The sequence below is a fragment of the Mytilus edulis genome, chromosome 2 (assembly GCF_963676685.1).
Source record: "Mytilus edulis chromosome 2, xbMytEdul2.2, whole genome shotgun sequence".
NCBI lineage: Eukaryota > Metazoa > Mollusca > Bivalvia > Mytilida > Mytilidae > Mytilus > Mytilus edulis.
Genome location: NC_092345.1, coordinates 87,858,409 through 87,873,092, shown reverse-complemented (window position 1 = coordinate 87,873,092; position 14,684 = coordinate 87,858,409). Strand labels below are relative to the sequence as shown.

The 14,684-nt window shown below is 32.0% G+C and overlaps 1 protein-coding gene across 2 annotated transcripts in view; it reads right to left on the bottom strand.

Moving 5' to 3' along the window:
* Positions 1 to 14,684, bottom strand: part of LOC139513291 (delta-like protein C) — a 64,454-nt gene that overhangs the window by 11,472 nt on the left and 38,298 nt on the right. For both annotated transcript variants that reach the window (XM_071301655.1, XM_071301656.1), the window contains 5 exons: positions 11,449 to 11,560; positions 7,107 to 7,133; positions 3,549 to 3,596; positions 3,194 to 3,214; positions 1,945 to 2,064 (listed from right to left, as the gene is read on the bottom strand). In XM_071301655.1, the coding sequence (XP_071157756.1) occupies positions 1,945 to 2,064; positions 3,194 to 3,214; positions 3,549 to 3,596; positions 7,107 to 7,133; positions 11,449 to 11,560 (328 nt within the window). The remainder of the gene's footprint in view (positions 1 to 1,944; positions 2,065 to 3,193; positions 3,215 to 3,548; positions 3,597 to 7,106; positions 7,134 to 11,448; positions 11,561 to 14,684) is intronic.

The following is a 14,684-nucleotide window of genomic DNA, read 5'->3' as shown; positions in this document are numbered from 1 at the left end:
AAAGAATTGACGCGGGCGGACATGACCGCAATACGTGTTTATCAGAACGATCTGAAACAAGTTTACAAGCTGAAGGACGCCTCCGGGTGCGGGAATTTCTCGCTACATTGAAGACCTGTTGGTGACCCTCTGCTGTTGTTTTTTATTTGGTCGGGTTGTTGTCTCTTTGACACATTTCCCATTTCCATTCTCAATTTTACAATATAAAAAAGGAGGTTGGGTATGAATGTCAATGAGACAACACTCCATAAGAGACCAAATGACACAGACATGCACATTTATAGGTCATCGTACGGCCTTCAACAATGGGCAACGCCCATACCGCATAGTCAACTATTAAAGACCCCAAAATGACAATTTAAAACAATTTAGACGAGAATAATAACGGCCTAATCAATGTACAAAATATGAACGGAAAACAAATATGCAACACATAAACAAACGACAACCACTGTATTACAGGCTCCTGACTTCGGAGAGGCACAAGAAGGATTCCAAATAGTATTTCTGATATTTTTATTATTTTCTTAATTTTTTTAAAAGTTCATACACATGTATATGTCAAAGGAGACAGATTTAAACAGGAACTTTTATAAATGTCAATTCAACAAAATTTGGCACCATTGCTGCTCTATATGTCAAAAGATTATGAAAAATAAATACACAAAATTCTTTCTAAAAGTCACCCGTTGATGTTTGAAACATTTGTCTCGTTTATTCAGTACAGAATTTTTTTTATTAACCCACCAGAACCAAGAACTACTTCTGAAGACCATGCTGTTCACTCAGATGGAACTAAACAGATAAACATTATTCAGAAGATCCTTAATTACATTATTCAGAAGATCCTTAATTACATTATGCAGAAGATCCTTAATTACATTATTCATAAGATCCTTAATTACATTATTCATAAGATCCTTAATTACATTATTCATAAGATCCTTAATTTTATTATTAATAAGATCCTTAATTACATTATTCATATGATCCTTAATTACATTATTCAGAAGATCCTTAATTACATTATTCCATTTAAGTTTGATACCTGAGGACACTTTGACATCTGTTTTTCAAAGTAGATAGTTCACTAATTGGATTTTAGATGTTGAGTGTAGGCTGCGTTAGCTTATTCTTTCCTTACAAATAAGGTGAACTAAATATTTATAATGATGTTCTGTTTTGAAAGCATCAAAGACTGTGTTAAAATATGTCTCGTCTATTTTTCTTTCATAATTGATTCAGGTAATATTGCAATCTGTCGGTGTTATATAGTCAGAACATTTCAAAAGAAATGTATAGAACACTTCTTATTTGTGAGATCAATCTATGTTAGTTCATTCCGCATGCCACTGTACACCAATGCTTATGGACAATGAAATTTAGAATGAACATGAGGACTATACACAAAAAAAACCCAACCCGACCAAAGAGCAGAAAACAGCCGAAGGCTAGGTCTTCAAAATCCTTAACCCGGAGGTGGTCATCAGCTGGCCCCTGCAAAAAAGTGTGTCCTAGTTCAGTGAAATTGGCCGTCACAATAAACTCCTAAACATATTGCATCTGGTGGCTCCGAGTATGTCGGTGATTTAGAGACAGCATAACTTAAATAAAATTTTAACGCCATTTAATTTATCCATTATTACCGTCACCATATATTTTGTAAAGGTGGCACAGGCGTCTCAATAGAATTGATAGAATTTTTTAATAATTTGTCAAAATGAAGTTTTTATCATGCTTTTTTCAAAAAGTAAATGCGATGAAAGCTTTTAAATGTTAGAAGTTATAACTCTAATGATGTTTTAATGATGTTATATTGACATTTATCTCATGCAGGAATGCAAAAAGTAATCATACATTCATGCAGTGTTGACAGTTGTACATCATGATGTGTTTTTGTTTAGGTTTATTGAATTGTAAATTAAAATTTCTACGTTTTCTTACATTCCATCTTCGCCGGTCTATCACTGTTTTTATCTGGACAATGAAGAATCTCATCACAAAAGCATACGATTGGTAAAATCATTTCACAGTCTTCACAACAAGCTTTACAACTGTGCGAAGCTGAAACATGTCAATATTTTTTTCTCTCAAAAACATGTATACTGAGTTATACATTCAAATGAGTAACAAGATTGATTCAAATACATTTAATATCATATCAATAACAATTATACTTTTTTAACGATAGCAAATTGTTGGTGGATTCATTTTTTAACAAATAATCGGTATGATCAGTCATTTATATATAAACAAATCTGTAAGTCATATTAGACACAACTGCGGTTAATTCAGTACTGTCCAGTATTTGCCTGCAGTACATTAACATTTAAAGTATGTTTTCAAACACAAGTAACAACATAAATACTTATTGCAATCGTTTTCTAATTTAAAAAATAACATACCACAATTTATGCGTATTCTTTTAGTGCTAAGTATAATGGCTTGTTTACTAATTATTTTGACGTTGTGTAACATAATCTATCGATAAGGGCAGCAGCAGATAGTTAGTAGACAAATACTACATAATTATAAGCAGTCGTTTCGATTAGACGGCAAAGCAGATCTAAATGGTAACTTTTACGACGGATTTTTCAACGGCTCCTGTTGATAAAAATGAAGCCAAATAAGCTCTTGTTCTGATGTGCTCTAATATTGGAATAAAATAAAAGTAACAAAACCGTGAATAGCATCATTCTTCTTTAATTTAGTATCATTATGAGTAAATTATTATCATTTTGTTAATGTTTATTATATCGATTTATATATTACAATTGTGTTAAAAATTTTAGGTTCCATAACGAGTAAGGATTGAATATCGCTTGGTATCAACTCGAGTTATTTGATTAAAATATAATAATAAACATACTAGTATCACTTTTTTGTATCATACTCGGTGCAGTGTTATACGAGATGTATCTCTTTAAGAAATAGACAACAGGCCACAACCATTAAAGAAATCATGTTAAACATTAAACAAAATTGTAAATATTATTTGAATCATATACTGTCACAGATACTTTTAGAATAAGCAGCTGAGGTAAAGTAATGACTATTGAAGACAAAAAAAATCAAAAGAAGGAACAAAGATACAGATTAGTTTAAAAAAAAGCACAGAAAGTTAAAAAAGCACAGAATAGCACTAGCAAAAAAAACCCATCAGGATACTAAGAAGACTACACGAGGAACTTACATTCATTGCATTTTCGGCTACCTAAAAAAATAATTGGATTATATACTTAAATTATTATCAAGATAAATTATTTTTTATTTGAGTGTTCCAAATGAAAGGAAATCCAGAAAAGCTCTCCGAAAGCCGTGCATGACGTATAATTTGTATCTACTACTATTGTTTATATATATTGCCAGTGAATTTGGTGTATTATATATATAGTTTGAAGTGTCGGATTCTCAAAATAATTTTTTGTTTGTGTTTTTTTTTCTATTTCTAATGAAAACAATGCTCAATACATTAAATTTGATTTGAAAAGCAGTTTCAAACAACACATTTGGCAAACACTTTAATTAATTCTACAAACTGTACTTACCGAATTTGCATGTGTCAATAAATGGATCGACATTCTTGTCACTCATATCTGCAATTTACATTTATGGAATTGTCTGTACATACATGTATGTAAATATTTCAAAGTTGCAACATTAAAAATGTATTCGGCCTATTAACATTAATTAAATCTGAAAAAGCCTGAATCGGTCTGCTTTTAAACCTAAACTGATAGTGTAGTTGTACGAGTTGGTACGATGAGAGGTTAATATTCAAGTTAAATGATGGACATAAATATACCCAATTGTGTTATATGAATGCATCAGACTCTCAGAAAATTAAACCCTTACAGAGATATTTTTTAAAGTGCAAAGAATGTGTCTGCAATTGGATGTTTCGTATCCAAGGGTAGACAACACTGCTATGATTTCTTACCCAGACACAGATAGCTATTGCCGTATTTGATACAAATTCTCAGCTATTGATTCGGTTGAAGCACTACTAAAATTTTATAAAGACGAAATGCACGTCTGGCATACCGAACTATATTAGCCTTGTATCTATGGTGAGTTTTTTTTCAATTATAGGCTTATTATAAATATTTCATATCATTCGTTGTATCTGTACAAATATTTACGTCTTAGAGTTAACGAACTAGATCTTGAACATTTGATATAACTATGACATTGATACAAATATTTTTTTTTTATCATATTTGTTGTAATTTTTTTATATGAAAAATATAAATTTTGTGGCCTTTTTGAATCACAGGATACATTTTGTTGAAAAAATGGTGTTTAGAAAATACTTATAAAAAGAACATAACAAAACTACCGAACCCCGATAAAAAATCAAAACGGATAGACCCAAATAAAATGCCAAAATCAAAAGCTCAAACACATCAAACGTATGGATAACAACTTTCATATTCCTGACTTGGTACAGGCCTTTTGTTATGTAGACGTTTAAACAAGTCGGTGTTACAATATGGACTCTATAAAAAGGAATTTGTTGGTAAAAAAAGTATCTCCATTATCAGGTAAAAAACAATGTTAGTAGAGAAAGAACAGGACTAATTTGAAATTTAATGGGTTTTTATTTTTAAATCATCAAATATAAAGGGGTAGCTGTTATAACATTTTGAGGTTTTAATTCTTGGTATCATTTAAATCTAAAAAAAAAAGTGAAAGAAAAAAGTGGAGACTTAAAAATAAATGGTTTATTCTACTAAAACTTTCTTAATTGAATTAAGATAACATATGACTTGTTTTATTACTTTTTTTTTATTTTGTTAATATTTTTTGTCCTTTTTGTTGATTATATTATAGAAATTACTTTTTATTTTAATATACGATGATACACAAACAAAATACACTTAATGGTGCAAAACCTTTTCAATGTGTGACTGTTATTCTGAAGATTAAAAAAAAAGAAAAACGAAACAGAAATAATAAAAGATTATTTTTTTAATGCATTTCCTTCTAATAGAATACCACCGACTGAAATTTTCAGACTACAGACTATTGTGAAAAAGAAGAAGGTGTTTCGCATAGTCGAAACGTAATAAATGTTGCTCCGCTGATTTTCTTTGATTAATGATTTTTTATACGCCCGTCAAAATTTTGACGGGACGTATTATGGTATACAAATGTCCAGTGTCCGTCCGTCTGTCTGTCCGTCTGTCCGTCTGTCGGTCTGTCTGTCCGGCGTGAACATGTCGCATCGTAACTTGAGAACGACTTATCCAAATTTCATGAAACTTATTATAGTGGTTTCTTATGATAGTCAAATGATCTGTATACTTTTTGGTGAAAATGAGATTAAAACTTTTTGAGTTACGGCACTTTGTAACTAAAACAGGGGTGTGTTTTTTTCACATGTCGCACCGTACATCAAAAACGATTTTTTATTATTGCTTAAAACTTTACACACTTCTTAGTTATATTAATCTTAAGATCTGTATACTTTTTGGTGATGATTCAAAATTTCATTTTTGAGTTATTGAGTATTTTGTAAAAGAGGGGGAGGGGTTTTTACATGTCGCGCCGTATCTTAAAAACAATTTATGATTATTGCTTAAAACTTATCACACTTCTTTGTTACATTAATCTGAAGATCTGTATACTTTTTGGTGATGATTTAAAATTTCATTTTTGAGTTATTGAGTATTTTGTAAAAAAGGGGGAGGGTTTTTTTTACATGTCACGCCGTATCTCAAAAACAATTTATGATTATTGCTTAAAACTTTACACACTTCTTTGTTATATTAAGCTCAAGATCTGTATACTTTTTGGTTTTGTTTCAAAATTTTATTTTAGTGATATTTAGATTTTTGTAAAAATAAAGAGGGGGGGGGGGGTTCTTTTTGTCTCGCCGTATCTCATAAACAACATATGGTTATTGCTTAAAACTTTCTCGGAAACTTTTTATGATTGTTGAATAAAACTTTCACACAAGACGACGGGCGTATCATGCGCTCATGGCGCAGCTGTTTATTTTGTACAGTCAACGATCTAAATTGCCTTGACCATGGTATAGTTGTAAACTATCTCAAGTTTTTTATCAATTGGAAGAATAAAATTGTGATTCTTCACAACCTCTTGAATATTTAAAAAAAAATGTGACATACTTCAATTTAATACATTAAATTATTTGGAAGAACAGATTGATATCATGATAACCAACTTTTTAATCCCATTCATTCGACATCAGAAAGTCTTATTTAAAGCCCAGTAGTCAGCACTTCGTAGTTGACATGAATATCAATTATATGGGAATTTTTATAAATTTCCCGTTACAAAAGTTTCAATTTTTGGAAAAACTAAGGATTTATCCCAGGAAAAGATTACCTTAGCCGTATAAGGCGCAACTTTTTGAAATGTTGTGTCCTCAATGCTCTTCAACTTTGTATTTGTTTGGCTTTATAACCTTTTTGATCTGAGCGTCCGTCACTGATGAGTCTTATGTCGACGAAACGCGCGTCTGGCGTATTAAATTATAATCCTGGTACCTTTGATAACTGGTTAAACCATTCACATGTTCATATTTCAAATATTCAATTCCACAAGATCAGGTTTTGTACGACAAAAGTAAAAAATGGAACTTACACATATGTATTTAAAGAGTATTCATTGATGTCAATTCGAATGTCAGCTGTTACATAAATTGTAAGCATTCATATAACTTGTTTGAATCAAAACACTATAACGTTTTTATGAAATACCATTGAGTATGTGCTAAATGTTGCTTTCATGTGCAAAGTGAAATTCCTTCGTAATGGTACACTCCTTATTTAACAGGAGAAATCAAAAGTTGTGAAATGTGCATAGTTAAAGTACATGCAAAAACTTCTTCTGTTTTGATTGTGAATAATTTGTTTTCTTAGTTTCTGAATCCTTTTGTTAAAAAAAAAAGTGATCGTCAATATCATTTTTTCGGAATGTTTCACCCACTTGGTTCTAATTTTGTGCAATTCGACGCGTCTTATTAATATTATTATGTGTGCTAAATTATACCTAGACTAAACTTATTTTCAAACTGTAATCAAACCATATCATATGTGATGTACTCAAAAAATAACATTGAAGTTAATAATACATACCGTGCAATAGACAAGATGTACCGCGATCTACAAGGAAATAATTAAGTTTGAGTTTTGAAAATGATGCATTTCTTTTAAAATTATGATTATAAAAACCAGAGGCTCTAAAGAGCTTGTGTCGCTCACCTTGGTCTTGTGCATATTAAACAATGGACACGGATAAATTCATGACATAATTGTGTTTTGGTTATAGTGATGTGTTTGTAGATCTTACTTTACTGAACATTCTTGTTGCTACAACTTGGCCCAGTAATTACAGTGGAAAATATTTTCTAAAAATTTACAAAAATTTATGAAAAATGTTATAAATTAACTATAAAGGGCAATAACTCCTTAAGGGGTCAATTGACTATTTTGGTAAACTTATTTGTAGATCTTCTTTTGCTGAACATTATTGCTGTATACAGTTTATCTCTATCTATAATAATATTCAAAATAATAACAAAAAACGGCAAGATTTCCTTAAAATTACCAATTCAGGACAGTAACCTAACAACGGGTTGTCCGATTCATCTGAAAATTTCAGGACAGATAGATCTTGACCTGATAAACACTTTTACCGCGTCAGATTTGCTCTAAATGCTTTGGTTTTTGAGTAATAAGCCAAAAACTGCATTTTACCCCTATGTTCTATTTTTAGCCATGGCGGCCATCTTGGTTGGTTGGCCGGGTCACGCCACACATTTTTTAAACTAAATATCCCAAAGATGATTGTGGCCAAGTTTGGATTAATTTGGCCCAGTAGTTTCATAGGAGAAGATTTTTGTAAAAGATTACTAAAAATTTACGAAAAATGGTTAAAAATTGACTATAAAGGGCAATAACTCCTAAAGGGGTCAACTGACCATTTCGGTCATGTTGACTTATTTGTAAATCTTACTTTGCTGAACATTATTCACCCTATGGCCTCGTCTGTCGTCGTCTGTCGTCGTAAACTATTTCAAGAATCTTCTCCTCTGAAATTACTGGGCCAAATACTTTCAAACTTTTACTGAATGTTCCTTAGGGTATCTAATATATAAATTGTATCCGAAGTTTTGATCTATCAACAAACATGGTCGCCATTGCTAAAAATAGAACATAGGGGTCAAATGCAGTTTTTGGCTTATAACTCAAAAACCAAAGCATTTAGAGCAAATCTGACGGGGTAAAATTGTTTATCAGGTCAAGATCTATCTGCCCTGAAATTTTCAGATGAATCAGACAACCTGTTGTTGGGTTGCTGCCCCTGAATTGGTAATTTTAAGGAAATTTTGCTGTTTTTGGTTATTATCTTGAATATTATTATAGATAGAGATAAACTGTAAACAGGAATAATGTTCAGAAAAGTAAGATTTACAAATAAGTCAACATGACGGAAATGGTCAGTTGACCCCTTTAGGAGTTATTGCCCTTTATAGTCAATTTTTAACCATTTTTCGTAAATCTTAGTAATCTTTTACAAAAATCTTCTCCTCTGAAACTACTGGGCCAAATACTTCCAAACTTTAACTGAATGTTTCTTAGGGTATCTAGTTTGTAAATTGTATCCGAAGTTGTGATCTATCAACAAACATGGTCGCCATTGCTAAAAATAGAACATAGGGGTCAAATGCAGTTTTTGGCTTATAACTCAAAAACCAAAGCATTTAGAGCAAATCTGACTGGAATAATATTGTTTATCAGGTCAAGATCTATCTGCCCTGAAATTTTCTGATGAATCAGACAACCTGTTGTTGGGTTACTGCCCCTGAATTGGTAATTTTAAAGAAATTTTGCTGTTTTTGGTTATTATCTTGAATATTATTATAGATAGAGATAAACTGTAAACAGCAATAATGTTCAGCAAAGTAAGATTTACAAATAAATCAACATGACGGAAATGGTCAGTTGACCCTTTTAGGAGTTATTGCCCTTTATAGTCAATTTTTAACCATTTTTCGTAAATCTTAGTAATCTTTTACAAAAATCTTCTCCTCTGAAACTACTGGGCCAAATACTTCCAAACTTTAACTGAATGTTCCTTAGGGTATCTAGTTTGTAAATTGTATCCGAAGTTATGATCTATCAACAAACATGGTCGCCATTGCTAAAAATAGAACATAGGGGTCAAATGCAGTTTTTGGCTTATAACTCAAAAACCAAAGCATTTAGAGCAAATCTGACGAGGGTAATATTGTTTATCAGGTCAAGATCTATCTGCCCTGAAATTTTCAGATGAATCAGACAACCTGTTGTTGGGTTGCTGCCCCTGAATTGATAATTTTAAGGAAATTTTGCTGTTTTTGTTTATTATCTTGAATATAATTATAGATAGAAATAAACTGTAAACAGCAATAATGTTCAGCAAAGTAAGATCTTCAATTAAGTCAATTTGACCAAAATTGTCAATTGACCCCTTAAGGAGTTATTGCCCTTTAAAAACTTTTTCACAATTTGTTCATCATGTTGACTTACTTTAAAAAATCTTCTCCTTTGAAACTGCTGTATCAATTTCAGCCAAACTTAGGCTAAATGAGTTTCAGAGTATCTAGTATAAATTTTATATTTTATTTCCTTGTATGTCAAGAAACATAGCTCCTATGGCTAAAATAGAACATAGGAGAAAATGATTATTTTTTTTTGGCTTTTGAAGAAAATAGGACGATCCAAAAAACATTTAAATAAATTGAAAAGCCAAAATAATCATTGATGAGAGATTTAACCAAAAGAATTAAGGTGAGCGATTCAGGCTCTTGAGAGCCTCTTGTTTATATGGTCTAATAAACATAGATCGTAAAAAATAATTGACTCCAAACGATAACCGGACCGGAGGAAATAACATAGAATAGGGTTGATGTCAACTACGAAACTTTTTGTCACGAATATAATTGAAAAAAGAGTAAAAAAAGACTGCATGGTAGTGGTAGTGTCCCCTACGAAACGTTTTTCTCCCATACTTGTTTCGTAGGTGACCGTTTCGTAGGGGACGTATTCACATGTTTTATTTTCCCCACAATCCCTTCATTGCAAAAGTAACAAGACTGATTGTATTCATCAAAGCATGTATTAAGCTGTACACTGATATTTTTTTCATAATTTTAAAACCAGATACTGATGGAGATTTGACCCGTTTCGTAGTGGACATTTACAAAAATACGGTATCACTCTGGTCCATTTGATGTGCTCAATTTTTTTTACCAACAATTTAATTGCCGTTATAAAAGCATCACTTCTTTTGTAAGACCCTAATGTTTATATCTCTTGCAAACAAAAATTACATTGATTTTATAAAACGGTGTATTATCAAATTTTAATGACTTCGTTTCGTAGTGGACATTTTGTTAGGGACACACCTTCTGAAATTAAAAATCCTATGTTAAAAGCTGTTTATTATAATATGTTGGCTCTAAACATACTTTTGAATTATTAAAGAACTTATATTAAGTAAAAACAACATTTATTTCTACATTTTTTTACGATATTTTAGAGTATAAATGTTGAACAGGCGGTCTAGGGACATGCCATTTTGGTTGTTTTGGACCATTCAGGAATCAATAAATTAGCAATTCCTTAAAAAAATTAACTGTTTCTTTGCTTAAAAATGTTAGATCTAATTCAATGTACTGACTACACAAAAAATTACTTCCAAAGACCAAACACATTTTTTTTTAAAGTGGCTAGGACAAGAAAATACGTTTTTATTGAAAAACGCCCGTATACGGACCGAAATTATGTTACCGCAAAGGTCCTTAATTATTAGCAAAACCCCACATACTGTAAAGTCAATTATAAAGGCCCGACATAACAAAAACTAAATAATCCTAACTGCTAACTTATAGATATGTCATTTTAATAGTACACTGCAAATGATGAAATTGGCATAGGCAACACTTAAATTTGACGTTTGTTGATGGCACTGTAACAGGTCGGATACAATACTTTTATGGGTACCGTTCATAATTTATATTCCTTATGCTAGCACCAATGCATTTTATTTGTTTACATAATACTCAAATCGGTTCACCTTGGTCATGGACCTATTTCGGAAATGCGTAGTAATGCACGATGGACGTTTGTGCAAATTACAGAGAAAACGTATTTCGTACCGACATACAACGCAAATGTGCAGAAAAAAACCTATGCTGTTATTGAAATGTTTTAGTTTTGACGATCCGGTTAGAGAAAATTCCTGAAAAGATGTTACATTTATTATTTCATTAAAGTAGACACATTTTTTTACGAACAAACCGATCGCGATTTAGTACAATATTTCAAATCTTTTATCTAGAACTTATCACTGTCTTATGACATGAAAGTCACATGAATGTCAATGGATTTGCAAAAAACAAAAAAATGAACGAGAACACTGAGATCAACGTACCTGTTTTATCACCTGTTATTTCTTGCGTAGTTGGCGTAGTCTTAGATGAAAAAAGACCAAGATCAGCAGCTATCACAACAGCAGCTATTCCAAGAATTAAAAAGACTACAATCTAAAAAGTAGAAATTTACGATATATAATCGAATTTATATTTTGCCCTTTTTCTATGAATGAATTAATGGTAATAAAGCACAAACAAGAGGCCCTTAATAACCTTTGTCGCTCACATGTACAATTGTATATATTCAACAAATAGAAAATAACTTAATTCATGATTGAAATCTCTCTTTTTTGGGGGTTTCTGATTATTTTTGTGCATAGTTTCTCATTGTCTACAATAGTTTTTGCCCAAAAAGCAACACAATTTATTTAAAGGCTTCACTTCTATAAGCAGTCTACTGAAAATGTGGTCGAAATAAATATATTTATGTACGACAGGCGTATGATTTTTCGAATACAGGTAGCAGGCTAATTGTAATAACAAAATAGAATTTAAAGTCATGCGTGCACGAGAAAAGTTATCGACAAGGATGGAGACCATCTAACGAGTAAATAAACTCATCATAGATACCAGGATTAACTTTTATTTACGCCAGACGCGCGTTTCGTCTACAAAAGACTCATCAGTGACGCTCGAATCCAAATACGTATTTGTGTTATAGGAATAGATGTAATGTTTGTCAGTGAAGTAGCCAGAATGGAGTCCGTTAGACCAGACGGAAATTCCGAAAAAGATGTAAATAATGCAGATTTGATTTCCTTTTTCAAGACTTACATGAAGTTGGCTGGTATCGAGAGAAACTTTGACGACAAAATTCACAGTCTGGCTAACAAGGTGAAGAAAGTTGAGACTACGTTTCGTTTCAAAGGTAACCAGATACAATTCGAATTGAAGTCTGACGTAGTCGACAGTATTGAAAGATCCGTGGAGTATATTGACAGCAAAAGGCCCACTAGACATACGAAGCTTCTTGAAGAGTGGATTCAAATACTTAAGCCGATAAGTCGGAGAGTGGATTGAACACAGTTCAAGAGTATCTTTCAGACGATGTCGCCAGTAATTCAGAGGATGAAAAACGTATCAGTGTGGCGGAAAGTCGAGCAGTAAGGAAGATCATGTCGGCGAAGACGGAGAAAAAACAAGGCCATAAAAAACCCGCTCAAGCAGCAGGAGCACCAAGTCAAGGTACACATAACGCCGGGAGCTTTATTCCTACTTATTCAACAAAACAGCCCTTTCGTAGCAGTCAAGGCCAAGCTGGCCCGAGTTGACAAGGCAAGACTGAAGACATGTGCTACTCATGTGCCAACTTCGGGCACTGGGCTAGAGATTGCCGAAGTAAGGTCAAAACATCTGGGTACAGAGGAGGTGCCATTTGAACAGTATGGACCACACAGTGACATTTTTCAAGTACATGATAACTTAAATATGTTTAGTTCTTATTGCGATTATGAAGAGAGTTTCAATAATATTCATATGAAAGGTAAATTACAAAAATGTTTGGCAAACTATTGGAGCGTCTAATTTCATTATTGATGTAATTGTAAATGGGTATAAAATTGCAATGGGAAATGAACCAGATAGTGTAACTTTACATAATAATAAATCTGCAATCATGCATGAAAAATTTGTAGATTCAGCAATTGAAGATCTTGTTATTTCAGTGTCAGCTTAGGTTGTTTCCGTAATAAATCCGTTTACGGTATCTATCAGTTCGAAAAGTAAAGAAAGGTAAATATTGAATTTACGTCATGCTAATGAGCATGTAGTTTTGAGTAGAATTAAATTTGAAGATTTGAAAACAGTCAGTCAATATATTAAATCTGAGAGTTTTGGTTTTATATTTGATTTAAATTCGGGCTATCATCACATAGACGTCTCCAATGCATACAGAAAATATTTAGGTTTTCAATGGAAAAACAAGTTTTATATTTTTACGGTACTTCCATTTGGCCTGAGAACAAGCGGTTACATAGCTACTTAAGTTATAAGACCTGTAGTTCAAAATTGGCGGAAAGACGGGTTAAAAGTAGTTGTGTATTTAGACAACGGGTTTGGTGTAGCCGAAACGTCTGATTTATGTACTTTACATTCTCAAAAATTGAAAACAGACCTAATTAATTCGGGGTGTGTAACTAACAAAGATAAGTGCAACTGGAACTTATCGCAAGATATTGACTGGTTAGGTTTATACTGGGATTTGAAATTGGCAAAACTTTCAGTTCCAAACAAAACACGTTGTGATATTTTCAGTTATGTTATTTATTACAAACAGGTTCACGAGTTAATAACAGAGATTTAGACGTATTTTGCGGTAAGATTATCTCATTGAAGCCTGCTATTGGCTATGTAACACAGATTATGACTAGAATATTTTTTCAGTGATCAAACAACGAGAGCACTAGGATCAAATTTGCAAATGTATTTCCTATAACCTCACTACATGTAAGCTAAAAAAATGGTGTTTATATCGTAAACATTATTCTAAATACATGTATATTGTTTGCACACATATTTCTAAAATGTTTAGTTTCGTAATAGGTCTGGGAACACGGTTACCATCCTTTTATTTTCGTTGTCTAATATAGGTCATAGTGTGAACAGTGTGTTGCAAAACATTTTTTTTATACCCCTTTCAAATGTATTTTTTCATGTTTTATACTTCAAATAGCAAGGAGAGGATTGAAATGACATTGTCAAAACATTTGGATCATGAATTTTAAAGTAAAGTAGTGATTTAGTCCAGCTGACAAAGGTTAAAATTAGAATGACTGAAGCTGTCTTAAGATTTCAAGACACCCATAACATAAAATTGTCCATATTGTGAGTTAGAGCTGATGAAGTTTTAAATAATTTTGATATAATTTGTCCTAAAAGTAGTCCAACACACTGTACAAATATTATTGAGACAGCGCAGTTGGGATTTCTTTTAATTTACATTTATTGTCTAAAAGAAATGCAGTTACGAAATAACTGTGTTCTCGGACCAACACGTTTAGATGAAGAAAGTGTTTATGACTGTGTTAAAGGTCGTGTTTTTCTTAGAAATTAGTATTAAAAACTTTTAACTCTAAAACACAAAATGTTTATATTCAAGACATGTGTTATTTTTATATGTTTACACGAGTTTTCGGGCCTGTCAAATAGATGATCGCTTGAAAATAAAACTTACTTAATCCACAAGTTATCAATTCAAGAGTACTTACATCTATAGTCGCCGTCACGTAAAATTGGC